The sequence below is a fragment of the Prosopis cineraria genome, unplaced genomic scaffold (assembly GCF_029017545.1).
Source record: "Prosopis cineraria cultivar Desert tree isolate PC_DT_omini unplaced genomic scaffold, ASM2901754v1 PC255, whole genome shotgun sequence".
NCBI classification, from domain to species: domain Eukaryota; kingdom Viridiplantae; phylum Streptophyta; class Magnoliopsida; order Fabales; family Fabaceae; genus Prosopis; species Prosopis cineraria.
The window spans coordinates 39,405-58,681 of NW_026555582.1; the positions used below are offsets into that span (position 1 = coordinate 39,405).

At 31.6% G+C, this 19,277-nt stretch overlaps 1 protein-coding gene and 1 pseudogene across 1 annotated transcript; both read left to right on the plus strand.

The window, feature by feature from the left end:
• On the plus strand, positions 1-3,440 carry LOC129296093 (probable nucleoredoxin 1). The gene is made up of 4 exons (XM_054934691.1): positions 1-268; positions 884-1,363; positions 1,516-1,995; positions 2,397-3,440. Exons 1-4 carry the CDS (start codon positions 179-181, stop codon positions 3,057-3,059), a joined length of 1,713 nt encoding a protein of 570 aa, XP_054790666.1. The 5' UTR covers positions 1-178; the 3' UTR covers positions 3,060-3,440.
• An 11,195-nt stretch (positions 3,441-14,635) lies between these two features.
• LOC129296090 (probable nucleoredoxin 1) lies at positions 14,636-17,538 on the plus strand (annotated as a pseudogene).
• The last annotated feature ends 1,739 nt before the right edge of the window (positions 17,539-19,277 follow it).

Sequence of the window (19,277 nt, forward strand, 5' to 3'; positions counted from 1 at the left end):
GAGAAAGAACGAAGAATTTTGTCTCCTCTTTTATTACGAATGTTCAAAATAGTGCTACGTTTTTGTCCTCAGTTTTTTACCCCTATAAATGAGCGATTGAGTGTGAATCTTCTTCACCAAAGTTACTTTTCAGTTCGGTACTGTGAGGTCGGAGCATCGAGGTTTCACAGTGAAAGAAATGTCCGGTGTCGATGATGTCGCCCACGATATTCAATCTGTCCTCTCTTCTTCAGAGAGGGACTATCTCCTTCGGAACAACGGCGATCAAGTACGTATTTGGTTATCTCATTTAATAATTTGACGTGATTTCTACCTTTCATTTTCTCGAAAATTTGTCCAACTCTAGCATTTGGAAAACTCGAACTCTGTGTTTCTTTATGAACCCATCGTAGGTCAATCAGACTCCAGTGATATTTGAAGTTTTTGATCAACGGCCTTAGCACTAGATTTGTAGTCTTCTGAGTCATTAGGGTGTGTAATTTTCTATTTTCTTGCCTATACTTGCTGCCCGTCTGATTTGATCACTATCTTTTTGTATTTTCTGTCATGTTTGATTCAAAAATTTGTTTAAATAACGAAACATGTGAATTATTGTGATGACCCAGCATGTTCTTAAGAGTTTTCGATATAAGATATACTCTGGGTTAGATAGAATACGTAGCTGCTTCTGCCTTTTTTTTCTCCCTTTTGACAGAAAGCCGCTTCTGCTAAATCAAACAAATAAAACACGAAATGATTTTTTTTGAGTGTGAACTCTGATAGACTCTACTGTTAGATACATTGTTTCATTGGAAATGATAGCTCATAGGTATTATTTTAAATGATTATGATCGTATTCATGAAGAATTGAGGAAGTCTTTGTTTATGCTCCTGACATATTCAGGTTAAAATTGAGAGCTTGAAAGGGAAGAAAGTTGGCTTATATTTTTCAGCATCTTGGTGCGGTCCCTGCAAACAATTCACCCCTACATTGGTGGAATTGTACAATGAAGTCTCTCATAAAGGTGATTTTGAGATAATTTTTGTGTCGGCTGACCGAGATGAAGATGCCTTCAAAGGTTACTTTTCCAAGATGCCATGGCTTGCCATCCCATTTTCTGATTCTGGCACACGTAGCTGCCTCGATGAATTGTTCCGGGTTAAGGGGATTCCTTACCTTGTAATCCTCGATGAGAATGGGAAAGTAGCCACTGAAGATGGAACTGCGGTTGTACTTGAGTATGGAGCTGAAGCATACCCTTTCACACCAGAAAGGATCAAAGATTTGAAAGACCAAGAAGAGGAAGCCAAGAGGAACCAGTCCTTGAGATCTCTCCTGGTCTTCAAGTCACGCGACTTCGTTATATCTTCTGATGGAAAGCAAGCAAGTTTCTGTAACATTATGCTCTTCATGAGACACAACTGAAGAAGTGTTCTCTTTACTTATTTACATTAAAGACCAGCGTAAATCTTAGAAATATATATTTAGAATGTTGCTGTTTGAATTTCAGAATTTCACCTTCTATTTACACGCAGGTTCCCGTGTCTGAACTTGAGGGGAAGACGGTGGGTCTGTATTTCTCATCTTTTTCGCGCGGAGCATCTGCTGAGTTTACCCAAAAGCTTGTGGAGGTTTATGGGAAGCTGAAAGAAAAGAGTGAGGACTTTGAGATTGTGTTGATATCCATTCGTGATGATGAAGCATCGTTCAAGCAAGGACTGAAAAATGTGCCCTGGTTGGCATTGCCGTACAAGGACAAGAGCTGTGAGAAGCTAGCTCGCTACTTTGAGCTGTCGGCTTTACCCGCTTTGGTTATTATTGGTCCGGATGGAAAAACCCTTCATTCCAACGTGGTTGAAGCCATTGAAGAGCATGGTGTTACTGCATACCCTTTTACTCCTGAGAAGTTTTCAGAGCTCGCTGAGATAGAGAAGGCCAAAGAGGAAACGCAGACCCTCGAGTCCATTCTTGTTTCTGGGGATCTAGATTTTGTCTTGGGGAAAGATGGAGTCAAGGTATTTTTCTTGAAAACAATCGAACCTCACGTTCTTGTCTTGCTTCTTAGATATGTTCAATATCTTGTGAATGGTTATCTTCATCAACATGTCTTGGATATGCCAAAAATATTTTAAGATGCAAGATACATTTATGTTTTGGAATTATAGGGAGATAAAGATAACAGTGAGTTGAATGTTGATGTCTTTGAAATTTTGATTTAGTTCTTTTATGATGAAAGATTAGCATGTTTTTTACAATGCAGCTTTTGACTTGTTAGATCATACCAAACACGAAACTCTTAGATAAAACGAAATTTTACACCGATTATCCTCATAACCTTTCCGCTGGTTCTCTCATGTTTTCTTCTGTCTCCGTTCTGTGATAATGAGTCAATGACAGTGGTTCTCCTTTTTTTCAGGTTCCAGTGTCAGATTTAGTGGGGAAGACAGTCCTCTTGTACTTCTCAGCTCACTGGTGTCCGCCATGCCGTGCATTTCTTCCAAAGCTTATGGAAGCATATCACAAGATCAAGGCCAAGGACAATGCACTTGAAGTTGTCTTCATCTCTAGTGACAGTGACGAAGCCTCGTTCAATGACTTCTTTGCTGGAATGCCATGGCTGGCTCTTCCCTTCGGTGACTCGAGGAAGTCATTCCTGAGTCGCAAATTCAAGGTGTCAGGCATCCCAATGCTGGTGGCCATCGGACCCAGTGGCCGGACCGTCACGAAAGAGGCGAGAGATCTCGTCAAGCTCCATGGCGCTGGAGCTTATCCTTTCACCGAGGAAAGGGTGAAGGAACTTGAGGCAGCGTCTGAAGAGATGGCAAAGGGGTGGCCTGAGAAGGTGACGCACAAGTCTCATGATCATGAGCTTGTGTTGACTCGCAGGAGGATTTATTACTGTGATGGTTGTGGCGAGGAGGGTCACTCATGGTCATTCTACTGTGACCAATGTGACTTCGATCTCCATCCAAAATGTGCTCTGGAGGAAGAGAAGCCTGAAGAAGTTACCAATGAAGAAGAAGAAGAGAGTAAAAAAGATGAGTGGGTTTGTGATGGAGAAGTCTGTTCAAAAGCCTGAAGAAGAGTGAAAGTGCGATGACTGTTTGTTGCATCGAAGTTGTCTGAAGACTTCTTGTTGTGCGTATTTCAAAACTTTTATAATAATAATAATAATATGCTTGTTGTTCCAAAAAATTACTATTTTAGCGGGAGATAAAAATATGGTCTGGCACAAGTCAAAGCCTAAAGGAAAAGAGGTATTACAAAATAGAGGTCATGCTTTGCTTTAATCTCTTGCGGGGAAGAAGTTGACTTGCGTTTCTCTATTACGAAAAAAAAAAAAAAACTTGTCTTGCATGCTTGTCCTCTTTCCACGTTATGGTGTTGTGGAAACTTGCTAGACTTTATTTTATATTACACAATGAAGAAAAATCCAACACGCAGTATGTATGCACTGTAAAAATTTTCAGCAACAAGTAGCAAGCAGGGGATACATATCAATCTGTTCTACTGATAATCAGGATAGCCAGGCGCACAGTAAGGATTTATGTGAACGTTTGGAAAATAATGTTAGCTAAATGACATCAAGTGTATATTGATCTGATTTTTCTACTTTGTCATTTCACGGACATATTGGCATTAAAAAGTGGTGATTTGACTGACTAATCGTTCTAGTTGGTAAAAAATTTTCATAACTTACAAAGGTTTTGAATTCAAACCTTACTATTAACGTAAAGATTTTATTAGTGAATAATTTATAAATATATTTTTAAATATTATGTCTTGCCTTAGACTTGGAGACTTGAGATACAACTCACTTAAATTTTTATACAGCAAAAAAGTGTTAAAAAAAATTAAAATAGGCGATTTTCTTTATGACAAGCATCAAAGAATGGACGTCCTAATTTTTATGCACATACCTTAAATGTATATATCTAAAATTTAAATTAGATAGTAAAAACAGTATTTTTTAGAATTTGAAGAACCTAAATAAAGTAAATGGTGAGTACGAAGATCATTAGTTAGGTTGTAATCGTTTATGATTTTAGTTTTTTTTTTTCAATTAAAAAAATATATTAGAGAATCTGGCAATTTAGTAACTGACAACATAAACTGTGAGGGAAAGTGGGAAGCGATTCCAATGTTATTATTAACCTCTTTACCCGCCCCTGGTGTCTCATGCAGAAAGGTTATCATGCAATGCTTTCAATTGTGGGTAAACATAAAATGCACATAACTAGGAAAATATACAATGACATACAAGACCCTCTTAAGATAATTTATTACAATAAGAGGTTATCAATTCTGTGTCGGATGTTGTCTTATGAAGACATGTATACATTGTTAAAAGCTAAACCTTGACTTGTTTTTGTTAGGGCTTTTTTTAAAAAATTTAATAAGTTAAAATTCAGCTTTTAACAACAATAAGTATTTTTATATCAAATGTGAAATTAATAAACTCTTATTGTAATAAATTCATTTGAGATGACTTTAAATTCGATTCTCACATAAGAAAATGAGATACACAATATTGCCGCAATATCATCTATGAGAGATATTTTTGAAAAAATATAACTTTAAGTTTTCGTACTTTACTCCCGTTTTGTTATTGATTCCTGCACCTTTTTCGGTTTCCTAAGTCCTTATACTTTTATTTTTTGGTGTTTTAGATTCTTTTAAGATTCCTACACTTTGTTCATTTAAGGATCTAGAATATCAAAAAAAAAAAATATGGGAATTAAAAACACCAAAAAAAGTGCTAGGACCTATCACAAAATATAAAGATTCAAAGTTATATTTTCTCGATATTCTTTTAATGTGGAAAGGAAATTGTTCTAGGATTTATGCAGTCAAAGATGGTTACAGACTCTTCCTAAACGATCAAATTTGGAAAAGCATCAACCTATGAGAGACCTCATTTTATGGTTGCTGGGGAATGTACACTTTTGTGGGTTGGACAGGGAATTAAAGAAACTTTTTTTTTTTCCTTATCTTCTGGACCTGGACCCGTAAAAACGGGTCCATATAAATTGAACCTACCCGCTTCATGGTCTAATAATTCAATTTAATTTTTTTAATTGTTACATACGAGGTGTTATGATACACTTCCCATTCATAATCATTTAATTTGCACATAAAATTCCTAACTGTAAAATACTTTAAATTTAGGAAAAATAAATTATTTGATTCTTATAATTTTAATTTAATTATAGGTTAACCTCTAAACTTTGATTTATTCTAATTTAATTTTTGAATTTTAACTCAACACAACTCATTTTCGATAGTTATAACTATTTAAAATATTGGTATATATATTTTAAAAAATAAATTAAAAATTTGAAATTATTTTAAAATTTTAATTTTTATTTTCTTTATAAATATTAAATATTTTGGTAATTATAATTATTAGTCCCCAAATTTTAAAATAATTTTAATTATGATAATTTTATTTTTTAAAATAGAAAGACCAATATTTAAAATGATTGAAATTATAGAATTAAATTGTATCTAGTCAAAATTCAAGGACATAGTTATAATCAAAAACTATAAAGATCGAATCATAATGAGTTAAAATTTAAAAATTAAATTACAATTGAATCAAAATTATAGAGATTGAATAATTAATTTTTTCTAAAAATTATATTAATTACAATTATATCAAAACTTTAACGACACAAAACTTAGAATCCATTTTTCTATAAAAAATTTTGTCCAGCACATCAAGGTTAAATTCTAGTTTAGTTTGTACAGATAATAACTAATTAGAACTATTTTAGTCTTTTATATAACTTGAAAAAAAAATCATCCAAGAATCACATAGAACATAAATTATATGATCTGAATATTACCTATGATTGATGAACTATTAAATGAACTATTCATGGATATAAAACTACTGGGTGTGGTAACCCCACTCAATATAACTAATATTTGACTTTTGTCATATTTTTTTTCTTTTTTGAATAAAACTTAGGAGTAATTTTTTTTTTTGGGGGGGGGGGGGGAATTAGAAGGACGTTATCGAATTAAACCTCGTTGCTTGGCGTCTGGTTCGCCCGCTTTGCTATCGGATTATAAAACGTTGACGCCAGTAGTCGTCCTTTTTTTATTATACGAATTGAAATAATTATATGAATCATATGATATATGATTAATTAGTGTGGTTGAATAAATGGAAATAAAAATCAAAGCAATAAGTTGATGATGATTATTTATTATAAGGTTATGGGCAAATTTGCTCTATAAGTTTTTCATTAAATAATGAAACAGTTATCCTTTCAATTGATGCAATATTATCCAAAAAGTTAAAAAAATGATGCAACATTATCCCTATATTAACATTTGATCAATGTTTACTGTTATTATGAGGGTTAAAGGTTAACTTTACTGTAATAACATTTGGCAAATGTTTATTGTTATTATGAGGATTAAAGGATAATTTTATTCTTGAAATTTATCTTAAAAAAAAATTAACATCCTAAACTTTTAACAAGCGCAATACTTTAAGATTATTAACTTTTAAATCAAAAGAATGATCTAACAAGTCATTATGACCTAAAATCATAGAAGATTTTGAATTGAATTATATTAAACATCTCTAAGTCAAAATTTAAATTAATCTATGTTGCCCACAAGCAGTTTGAAAAAAAAAAAAATCTATATTTGCTTACAGTTAAGTTTGGACACATGCTTGAACTTACTCATTACAAAAAATAAAGAAAAGTTTGGACTTTATTGAAGGGAAAGTTCGCAGAATGTTCAAATAGAGTTAGTTTTACATTCAAGCAAAATTAAGTAATGTTTCTTGTCAAAATCTATAAACATTGTTAAGCAAAAATAAAAGGATAATTTGGGTATAAACACAACTCATTTTTAAATTAATAATGTGTAGTTAGATTTTTTTTATAATTTAAATATTAATAATTTAAAAATATTGCGCTGATTGAAAAGTTTAAGATACTAATTTATCTTTTAAAAAAAACTTCTGGAGCAAAATTAATTTTTAACCATTATAAAAAAATGTTTAATTAACAATCAACCTTACTATATTACGAGACAATATTGCATCATTTTTTAAATTTTTAGGATAATTTTATGACAATCAAAATTTAAGGATACTCATTGCATTTGGTGAAAAAATTCAAATTTATCCTTTAATCCACTATTATATAATTAAATTGGAATTAATTTATTTATTATATCAATGTCATGTCAACTCTTCCAAGATTCGCCACTTGGATTCTGAAAGGTCCAAATTTGTATTAAAAAAATCGCAACTAAAATAGATTGTACTATATACAAATTTATTCATCTCTCTGTCGTTAGTTATCCGATTTTAAAACGTTGAAGGTTGACGCCAATAGTCGTCGTTTATACGTTTCGGTCATTGGAACATGAATGACATTTATTGGCCTGTCATCCCTCCGTGGCTGCTTCGTCCAATGGGAAAAGAGAGAACTGCTTAATTTTCTATGTTTGATGTTTGATTCACGGATATCTTTTAATTACGAAACACATGAGTTGTGATACACCAGCTTGTTCTTCAGCATAAGACAAAGATGGGTTAAAATAGGCTGCTGAATCAAATAGAATAAATCGGAATGATTTTTTTGAGCATGAGATTTGATAGACTCTACCACTAGATATGCTGTTTTATTGGAGAGGTCTTTAATCATGCTCTATGTGAACACCGTATTTTATTCAAATATTTTTAAATTTAATAATAAATAATTAAAAAATATAAAAAACACAAAATGAAATTTAATCTATTTTAGAATTATATTTTCAAAAAAAATATAATAATTTAACAAAATCAAAACAAGCAAAGGTTAAATCTTTAAAAAAAAATCTCTCACAAATTATTTCAATCATTCAAGAATATTGAAAGTTACTTTTTTGAGAGTTAAACTTTTTTTCTTTAAATTTTATTTTCCACTTAAAATATGTGTGTGTTAATTTAATAAAAAATATTAATAAAAATAAAAAATAATAATACATGAGGGCCGGATGATACTGATCATCACAGCCCTAAAAGGGCCTCCCTTTTTCAACACACGCGAGCAGCACAGACGAAGGAATTAGAGGGCTGCATGGAAACAAAAGTGAAGCCACGCCAGCACAGACGAAGGAATCAGAGGGCTGCATGGAAAAAAAAAAAAGGGAAGCCACGCCAGCAAAACCACCATGAAGAGAGCAGACTTTTAGCCAAAGAGCACAGAAGAAAAGACCAGATGAAAACCCAACAAAACAGAAGAAGGAGAAGAGCAGACGCCAGCCGAAAACACAGAGAGATAGAGACGAAGAAAGAGAGACAGAGAACCAGAGAGAAGAAAGTCACACAAAAAAAAGAAGAACACAAAGCAGAGCAACAGAAACACGAAACACCAATGCAGAAAGCAAGCACACACATGCACGGAAAACATGCTAAAAAACAGAGCACGAATAAAAGGCAGAAAAATAGAAAAAAGAGAGCACGAGAATAAGAACAGAAAATTGAGGAAGGAGAAAGCAATAAAGGACAGAAAAGCCTAAACAAAGAGGAAGAGAGTTTCAGTGAAAAAACGCACGAGAACCAGACAGAAAAAGAGAAGAAAGAAACAGAGCCCGAGAACGAGAGGAAAGCCAAGGAAGGAGAGAGCACTGAGAAGGAGAGTAGAGGACTGAGAAGAGTGAGGGAGAGACTGAGAGAGAAGTCTGGATGAAGAACTGGTGCCATAATGGTGCTTCTCTTCCTATCCTCTTCTCTCTCCATTCTGTGATAGTAATGACAGTAGCTCTTCCTTATTTCAGATTCCAGTGTCAGATTTAGTGGGGAAGACAGTCCTCCTATACTTCTCAGCTTAATGGTGCCCACCATGCCGTGCATTTCAGCCAAAGCTTATAGAAGCATATCACAAAATCAAGGCCAAAGACAATGCACTTGAAGTCGTCTTCATATCCAGTGACAGGGACCAAGCCTCGTTTGACAAATTCTTTGCTCAAATGCCATGGCTGGCGCTTCCTTTTGGAGACTCTACGAAGGCATTCTTAGGTCACAAGTTCAAGGTGCAAGGCATTCCCAAGTTGGTGGCCGTCGGACCTAGTGGCTAAACCATCATGAAAGAAGCCAGAGGACTCATCACGCTTTATGGTGATGAAGCCTATCCTTTCACTGAGGAAAGGGTGAAAGAACTTGAGGCAGCAGCTGAAGAACGACGTGCATTGGAGGGAAGAGAAATCTAAACAAGGTCCCAATGAGGAAGATGAGAATAAGAAAGATGGGGGGGTTTGTGATGGAGAAGTTTGCACTAAAGCCTGAACAAGAGTTAAGAGTGAAGACTGTTTGTTGCATTGAATTTGCCCCTAGGCCTCTTGCGTGTATTTCAGAGTTTGTATTGTGTTGGATTTTAATGTTATAAATAAACACTAGAGTATGCCCCTGTATGATGTACAGGTACACCTCAGCCTTATTGATGTTTTTAAAATATATATATATATATATATATATATATGTTATGTTGTTTTTAGTGTTGAACAAACAGTAACAAAAGATTATATTTTACAAAAGAAAAGATTTTTACCTATTTCATGTGCATTATAGATTAATACAATGGTATAGGATATGTCAAGGTAAAAAAAAAAAAAATTAACTGTCTTATTGAGTGTCTTAATACAAGGGGAAGATTAAGTTATATCAGACGTCTCCATAAGAACTCAAGCAATGTGAGTCATATCTGCAAACTTGTGTTCTTTTAACGATATTTCGTTTGTGGGAGTTTAGAAATTTGTTTTTCATGCAAAAGAAAAAAATGTTTAATTCTCTCATAAGTCAATGCTATAGTAAATTTTTCTGTAAAAAGTGCTATAGCAAAATTTTACTTAACGAAAAATTTAAGTGCTTGAATGAAATATGGGTACTTATTTAAAATAAAATATAGTTAAATTAAATGCGTTTGAATTAATCAATTTGCATATTTATTTTTAATAAATTATATGTTTAATTAATTTCTTTCATTTTAATAATAAAGGGAATTTGGATACTGATGTTAAATGTACTGAAATTCCATTAGAAGCATAAATATGAGAGCAACCTGCGAGAAGTTTCGTTCCACTGTTAATATAAAGATTTTATTAATGGATAATCTAGTAATATATTTGTAAATACTATTTAAGTCATGCCTTAGCCGCGGAGGTTTGGGATACAACTCACTTAAATTTGTATGTAGCAAAAAAGTGTTAAAAAATTAAATAGGTGATTTGCTTAATGGCAAGTATCAAAATGAATGGACGTCTTAATTTTTATGCACATACCTTAAATGTATATATCTAAAATTTAAATTAGATAGTAAAAACAATATTTTTTAGAATTTGAAGAACCTAAATAAAGTAATGGTAAGTATGAAGATCATTATTAGTTTGGTTGTAATCGTTTATGATTTTAGTTTTTTTTTTAAATTCAAAAAAATATATTAGAGAATCTGGCAATTTAGTAACTGACAACTTAAAACGTTGAGGGAAAGCGGGAAGCGATTCCAATATTATTATTAACCTCTTTAGCCGCTTGTTATCCTACAATGCTTTCAATTATGGGCAACCATATAAGAGGAAAATGGAGAATGACATGTAAGACCCTCTTAAGATAATTTATTACCATAATAGGTTATCAATTTTGAATCAGATATTGTTTTGTAAAAACACTATATATTATTAAAAGATAATTTTAACTTGTTTTTGTTTTTGTTAGTTTTTTTTAAATTTAATAAGTTAAAATTCAACTTTTACAACAATAAGTATTTTTATATCAAATGCAAAATTGATAAGCTCTTATTGTAATAAATTCATTTGAGATGATCTTAAATTTGATTCTCACATAAGAAATGGGATACACAATATTGCCGCAATATTATCTGTGAAAGATATTCTTGAAAAAATATAACTTTATATTCGCGTACTTTATTCGATTTTGCTATTAGATCTTGTACTTCTTTTGTGTCCTAAGTCCCTATAGTTTTTATTTTTTGATATTTTGAATCAAAAAATGAAGAATAATAGGTTATCAATTTTGAATCAGATATTGTTTTGTAAAAACACATATATATTATTACAAGATAAATCTTAACTTGTTTTTGTTTTTGTTAGGTTTTTTTTTAAAATTTAATAAGTTAAAATTCAACTTTTAACAACAATAAGTATTTTTTATATCAAATGCAAAATTGATAAGTTCTTATTGTAATAAATTCATTTGAGATGATCTTAAATTTGATTCTCACATAAGAAAATGGGATACACAATATTGCCGCAATATTATCTGTGAGAGATATTCTTGAAAAAATATAACTTTGGGTTCTTGTACTTTATTCACATTTTACTATTAGGTCTTGCATTTTTTTTGATGTCCTAAGTCCATATAGTTTTTATTTTTTAATATTTTAGATCCCTACACTTTATTCATTTAAAGACTTAAAACATAAAAAAAAAACAAAAATATAAGAACCTAAAATATTAAAAAAAGTGCAAGAATCTATAACAAATATAGAAACTAAAGTTATATTTTTTCGATATTCTTTTAATGTGGAAAGGAAATTTTTCTAAGATTTTATGCAGTCAAAGATGGTTACAGACTCTTCCTAAGTGATCAAATTTGGAAAAGCATCAAACCATGAGAGACTTCATTTTATGGTTGCTGGGGAATATACACTTTTGTGGGTTGGACGGAGAATTAAAGAAACATATTTTTTCCTTATCTTCTGGACCTGGATCCATAAAAGCTGGGCCCATATAAATTGAACCTACCCGCTTCATGGTCTAATAATTCAATTTAATTTTTTTTAATTGTTACATGCAAGGTGTTGTGATACACTTCTCATTCATAATCATTTAATTTGCACATAAAATTCTTAATTATAAAATACTTCAAATTTAGAAGAAATAAATTATTTAATTTTTATAGTTTTGATTTAGTTATAGGTTAATTTCTAAACTTTAATTTATTATAATTTAATTTTTAAATTTTCACTCAATACAACTTATTTTTAATAGTTATAACTATTTAAAATATTGGCCTATATACTTTAAAAAATAAATTAAAAAATTTAAATTTTTTAAAATTTTAATTTTATATTCTTTATAAATATTAAACGTTTTGGTAATTAAAATTATTAGTTCTTAAATTTTAAAATAATTTTAACTATAATAATTTATTTTTTAAAATAGAAGGACCAATATTTAAAATGGTTCAAATTATAGAATTGAATTGTACTTGGTCAAAATTCAAGGACATAGTTATAATAAAAAACTATAAAGATTGAGTTATAATGAGTCAAAATTTAAAAATTAAATTACAATTAAATTAAAATTATAGAAACTAAATAATTATTTTTTAAAAAAACTTATATTAATTACAATTAGATCAAACTTTAACAACACAAAACTTATAATCCATTTTTCTATAAAAAATTTTGTCCTGCACATCAGGTTAAATTCTAGTTTGGTATGTACAGATAATAAGTAATTCGAACTATTTTAGTCTTTTATATAACTTTAAAAAAAATCATCCAAGAATCACATAGAACATAATTTATATGATCTGCATATTACCTATGATTGATGAATTATTAAATGAACAATTCATGGATATGAAACTAGTGCGTGTGGTGACCCCACTCAATATAACTAATATTTGACTTTTATCATGTTTTTCTTTTTTAAATAAAACTTAGGAGTAATTTAAAGGGGGGAAGAAATAGAAGGACGTTATCGAATTAAACCTCATTGCTTAGCATCTGGTTCGCCAGCCGTGCTATCGGATTATAAAACGTTGACGCCAATAGTCGTCCTTTTTATTATACGAATTGAAATAATTATATGAATCATATGATATAGGGAGAATTATAGTTAGATTACACACAAGAAATTAATATTTTAGTTCAGTTGTTAATGAACTTTACAGTAATTAATTTTTTTATGTGGGACTTCAATATAATTGTCCCTATCATATATGATTAATTAGTGTAGTTGAATAAATGAAATAAAAATCAAAGCAATAAGTTGATGATTATTATTTATTATAAAGTTATGGGAAATTTGTCCTATAAGTTTTTCATTAAATAATGAAACTGTTATCCTTTCAATTGATGCAATATTAACTAAAAAGTTAAAAAAAATGCAATATTACCCCTATAAACAACATTTGATCAATGATTACTGTTATTGTGAGGGTGAAAGGTTAATTTTCCTATAATAACATTTGATCAATGATTACTGTTATTGTGAGGGTGAAAGGTTAATTTTCCTATAATAACATTTGGCAAATATTTACTGTTATCATGAGGATTAAAAGGTAATTTTATTCTTGAAATTTATCTTGAAAAAATTTGGCACCCTAAACTTTTAACAAGTTTAATATTTTAAGATTATCAACATTTAAATCAGAAGAATGATCTAACAAGTCATTATAACCTAAAATTATAGAAGATTTTGAATTAAATTATATTAAATATCTCTAAGTTAAAATTCAAATTAATCTATCCTGCCCACAAGCGATTTGAAAAAAAAAATTTATATTTGCTTACGGTTAAGTTTGGGCGCATGCTTGAACTTACTCGTGAATAAAAAAACAAAAAAGGAAAGTTTGGACTTTATTGAAGGGAAAGTTCGCAGAATGTTCAAATAGAATGAATTTTACGTTCAAGCAAATTTATGTAATGTTTCTTGTCAAATCTATAAGTACAAATTATTTTTAAAATCAATAATGTGTTGTTAGATTTTTTTTATAATTAAATATTGATAATTCAAAAATATTGTGCAAATTAAAAAGTTTAAGATACTAATTCATCTTTTAAAAAAACTTCTGGAACAAAATTAATATTTAACCATTGTGAAAAAATTTCAATTAACAATCAAAGTTATTATATTACTAGACAATATTGTATTATTTTTAAAATTTTAGGATAATTTTATGACAATCAAAATTCAAGGATACTCATTGCATTTGGCGAAAAAATTCAAGGACAAATTTGTCCTTTAATTCATTATTATATGACTAAATTGGAATTAGCTTATTTATTATATCAATGTCATGTAAACTCTTCCAAGTTTCGCCACTTGGATTCTAAAATAAAAAAAGTAGATTTTTTTTTACCAAAAATAAAAAAAGTACAAATTTATATTAAAAAAATCGCAACAAAAATATAGTACTGTATACAAATATATTCATCTCTCTGTCGTTAGTTATCCGATTTTAAAATGTGGACAGGTTGACGCCAATAGTCGTCGTTTAAACGAGCGACATACGTTTCGGTCATTTGAACATGAACGGCATTTCTTGGCCGACCATCCCTCCCGGGCTGCTTTATCCAATGGGAAAAGAGAGAATTGCTTAATTTTTTTTATTTCCTCTTTAGCCACCAAGAAAATCAGCCAACAATGAAAGCTCGAATATTCCAGAAATTATAGTGGGAAGAAAAGCACGTCCTCATTCTTTGTCATAATTAATTATACAAAATTACGGACACAAATTGAAGCTAGAGAGACTTTTTTTAAGAAAAAGTTCAGTTGTTTATGAACGTAATTAATTTTTTTTTTTTACGTGGGCTTCAACGTTAATTCTTCCCCTCTTTTTTGCCTTGGACAAGAAGTATCTAGAAAAGGGCCCCCAAGATTTTTGTCCACCGATAAATTACCCAAATGGAACTGTGTTTTTTCGTCTTGTGCAGAGCTGCGTTCAGAGCTAGTTTCAGTGACGGAAATGGCTGGTGCTGATAATGTCGCCCATGATATTCAATCTATCCTCTCTTCTTCGGAGAGGGATTATCTCGTTCGGAATAACGGCGATCAGGTGCTTCTTTTGTTCTTACGTTTAACGCGATTTCTGCCTTTAATTTTCTCGGAAAAGTTTCCACGTCTGAGATTCGGAACTCTTCATTTATTCACGAATCCATCTTTCTTCCATAAGACTCCAACCATATCTGAAGTTATGATCAACGGCCTTCTCACTAAATTTTGTCTTCTGAGTGAATAGGGTGTCTATACTTGCAGCATATCTGATTTGATTACTGTCTTTCTGTATTTTCTATGTTTGATGTTTGATTCACGGATATCTATTAATTACAAAACACGTGAGTTGTGATACACCAGCTTGTTCTTCAGTATAAGACCAAGATGGGTTAAAATAGGCTGCTGAATCAAATAGAATAAATCGGAATGATTTTTTTGAGCATGAGATCTGATAGACTCTGCCACTGGATATGCTGTTTTATTTGAGAGGTCTTTAATCATGCTGTAAATATTTTCAGGTACAAATTGAGAGCTTGAAAGGGAAGAAAGTTGGTTTATATTTTTCAGGATCTTGGTGCGGCCCCTGCCGACGATTCACCCCTACTTTGGTGGAGTTGTACAATGAAGTCTCACCTAAAGGTGACTTTGAGATCATCTTTGTGTCAGCTGATGAAGATGAAGATTCCTTCAAAGGTTACTTTTCAAAGATGCCATGGCTTGCTGTCCCATTTTCTGATTCCGACACGCGCAGTAGCCTCGACCAATTGTTCCAAGTGCAAGGGATTCCCCACCTCGTGATTCTGGACGAGAATGGGAAAGTCGCCACTGAAGATGGAACTGAGGTTGTACTTGAGCATGGAGCTGAAGCATACCCTTTCACACCAGAAAGGATCAAAGAGTTGAAAGACCAAGAAGAGGAAGCCAAGAGGAACCAGTCCTTGAGATCTCTTTTGGTCTTTAAGTCACGAGACTTCGTTGTATCTTCTGATGGGACGCAAGTAAGTTTCTGTAACTTCACTCTCTGAATGAGCTAAACCTGAAGAAGTATGACTGGTCCGATCCTCAAAATCAAAAGGCTTTAAGCTTTTTGTGGCTGATCTGGGCAAGTGTTGTTCACATTGTGATGAATTAATATTATTTTGGGCACATATAGGACAGAGTTTGAATTTCACCCTTCCATTAAACTGCAGGTACCTGTGTCTAAACTTGAAGGAAGACAGTGGGTCTGTATTTCTCATATTTTGCGTACAAACCATCCGCTGATTTTACCCAAAGCTTGTGGAGGTTTATGAGAAGCTGAAAGCAAAGGGGGAGGACTTTGAGATTGTGTTGATATCCGTTGGTGATGATGAAGAACCGTTCAAAACAAGGACTGAAAAATTTGCCCTGGTTGGCATTGCCATTCAAGGACAAGAGCTGCGAGAAGCTTGCTCGCCACTTCGAGCTATCAACCTTGCCCACCTTGGTTATTATTGGGCCAGATGGAAAAACCCTTCATTCCAATGTGGCTGAGGCCATTGAAGAGCACGGCGTTGCTGCATACCCTTTTACTCCTGAGAAGTTTGGAGAGCTTGCTGAGATAGAGAAGGCCAAAGAGGCAGCTCAGACTTTTGAATCTATTCTGGTTTCTGGAGATCTAGATTTTGTTTGGGGAAAGATGGGATCAAGGTAAGTAGAACAATCGAATTTTTTTTCCCCTGTTGCTTCTGAGATATTTTCAATAGCTTGAAAATGGTCTAATTCATTCTGATGTATTGGATGTCAGAAAGCATATACGGTGCATACAAGATGCATGTTTGTTTTGGTATTACCAGGAGATAGAAATACCTATGTGGATTTGATATCTTTTTAGTTTATTCTTTTACAGTAAAAATTAATATGCTCTGTATGATAGCTTTTGGTTTGTCATTTCAAACATGAAACTCTAAAATGCTGATATTTGACACTTGAGCATCATTTAAATCAGGATACAATAATATGTGAATTTGATATCTTTGAACTTTAGTCTATGATTTATATGAAAGATTTTGATTTGTTATTCCAAACATGAAACTATTTTATACTACTATGAGATGATATTTGAAACTTGAGTATCATCTGAACCCATAATGGTGCTTCTCTTCCTATCCTCTACTCTCTCCATTCTGTGACAGTAATGACAGTAGCTCTTCTTTATTTCAGATTTCAGTGTCAGATTTAGTGGGGAAGACAGTCCTCCTATACTTCTCAGCTCAATGGTGCCCACCATGCCGTGCATTTCTGCCAAAGCTTATAGAAGCATATCACAAGATCAAGGCCAAAGACAACGCACTTGAAGTCGTCTTCATATCCAGTGACAGGGACCAGGCCTCGTTTGACAAATTCTTTGCTGAAATGCCATGGCTGGCGCTTCCTTTTGGTGACTCTAGGAAGGCATTCTTGGGTCGCAAGTTCAAGGTGCAGGGCATTCCCAAGTTGGTGGCCATAGGACCTAGTGGCCGAACCATCACGAAAGAAGCCAGAGGACTCATCACGCTTTATGGTGATGAAGCCTATCCTTTCACTGAGGAAAGGGTGAAAGAACTTGAGGCAGCAGCTGAAGAACAACGGGCATTGGAGGAAGAAAAATCTAAACAAGGTCCCAATGAGGAAGATGAGAATAAGAAAGATGGGTGGGTTTGTGATGGAGAAGTTTGCACTAAAGCCTGAGCAAGAGTTAAGAGTGAAGACTGTTTGTTATTGAACTTGTCCCTTGCCTCGTATGTATCTCGTGTGTGTACTTCAAAGTATGTATAATGTTGTGTTGGATTTTAATGTTATAAATAAAATTTTTAGCTATTTTATATATGCATTATGGATATACAATGGTATAGTATATGTCAAGGTAAAAAAAAAAAAAAATTAACTGTCTTATTGAGTATAAGGTACAGGGGGAAGATTAAGTTATGTCAGACATATCCAAAGACCTCAAATAATGCGAGTCATATCTACAAACTTGTGTTCTTTTAATGATATTTTTTGGGCGAAGTTTATAAATAGATTTTTTTTCCATGCAAAAGAAAAAAAATGTTTAATTCTCTCGTTAGTCAATGCTATAGTAAGTTTTCTGGTAAAAAGTGCTATAGTAAATTTTACTTAAAGAAAAGTTTAAGTGCTTGAATGAAATGAGTATTTGTTTAAATAAAATATTAGTTAAATTAAATACGTTTGAATTAGCGTATGTTTTGGATTGAGGAGAAACGCGCGTTTTCAGCTCCAGAATTGATTTTTTGAACAAAATATCCAAACAGCAAAAAAAGACACAAAACGCGCGTTTTTTTATAAGCTCTTCCCACCAGGCTTCTCGCAAAAAATGTGTCAAAAATGTTAGAGAAAATTACAAAGAAAGGCCCAAGAAAAAATTACAAAAAAGCACATAATTTAATAAAAATAAAATTAAACTCTCTTCTTTTCCTTTTTTTTTCTTAATAAAATTTAAATTTTGTATATTCAAAAATTAATATTTGATATTTAAAAATTAAATTATATAGTAATTTATATAGTTTAAAATTAATTTTAATTAAATTATTCAAACAACTTTAATTCTGTTAAAATCAATTTTAGAAAAACAGTATCCAACAGATTGCGTTATAAACATAATCAATTATGATTAAAATCTACTACTAATTAATTATTTTCATAATCTATTATACCCAACTGAAATCCAAACGGACCCTTAATTAATTTCGTACAACAGAAATTACACCATTTCAACAACTTTTATGGGTCATTTTATTCATTATTTATATTACATTATCCCATATTTACATTTTTTATCATGTCTATCATCATATTTAACTTTAATATTTACTTTTTATTCTTATCCAGAATTCATAGTTGCTTAAATATTTAATGTTAATTATTTTTACTTAACAGTATGTTTTGATCTCCCTGCCCATGACTTAAATTATTTGAGCTTATTTCAAATAATTTACTTTATAACAAATATTTTTCTTGACACAACTATGACTAACATGTTATGGCAATGGTTTTTCTTTTATTTTTTTTTTGTGATTTCTCGCATGTACTCCCTTGGTCCTATTTTTAAGACAGAATGAGAAGAAAAAATTTGATTCTATTTTATAAATTACTTGTCAATTTTTAATGCTTCTCTTTACGTTTTGCTGTTGTTAAATGTTTTGAATAAAAGAACCAATTATGAGCTTTAAAATTATTTATTAGAGGTAAAGGTGGAATTTGTTAAGTTTTTAGAGAAAGTTAATGAGGTTTTGGGTTTTTTTTTTATTTTAATGAAAGATGCTGAAAGTGACTTATAAATAAGATCAAATAGAGTATCTTTTATTGAAAATAATATTGTTTGAGGCATCTTTCCTAGTAAGGATTCAAACTTGGTTCATTATGTTGTGGAGCCTTCCAATAGACCTGACCTCCGTTACTAGCAAGATTAATTTAGTTAATCCAAATTGATTATTTTTTGTTTTTAATAAAAAACTGGCTCATCTATCATTGGATTCTAATCATTGAGGCCAATAATGGGGACTTGTGGGTCATCATTCCTGCCTTC

Coding starts and splice junctions, on each gene's coding strand:
- LOC129296093 (XM_054934691.1), top strand. CDS start 179: ATGTCCGGTGTCGATGATGTCGCCCACGATATTCAATCTGTCCTCTCT. Junction 269..883: donor TTCGGAACAACGGCGATCAA/GTACGTATTTGG, acceptor TGACATATTCAG/GTTAAAATTGAGAGCTTGAA. Junction 1,996..2,396: donor TGGGGAAAGATGGAGTCAAG/GTATTTTTCTTG, acceptor CCTTTTTTTCAG/GTTCCAGTGTCAGATTTAGT.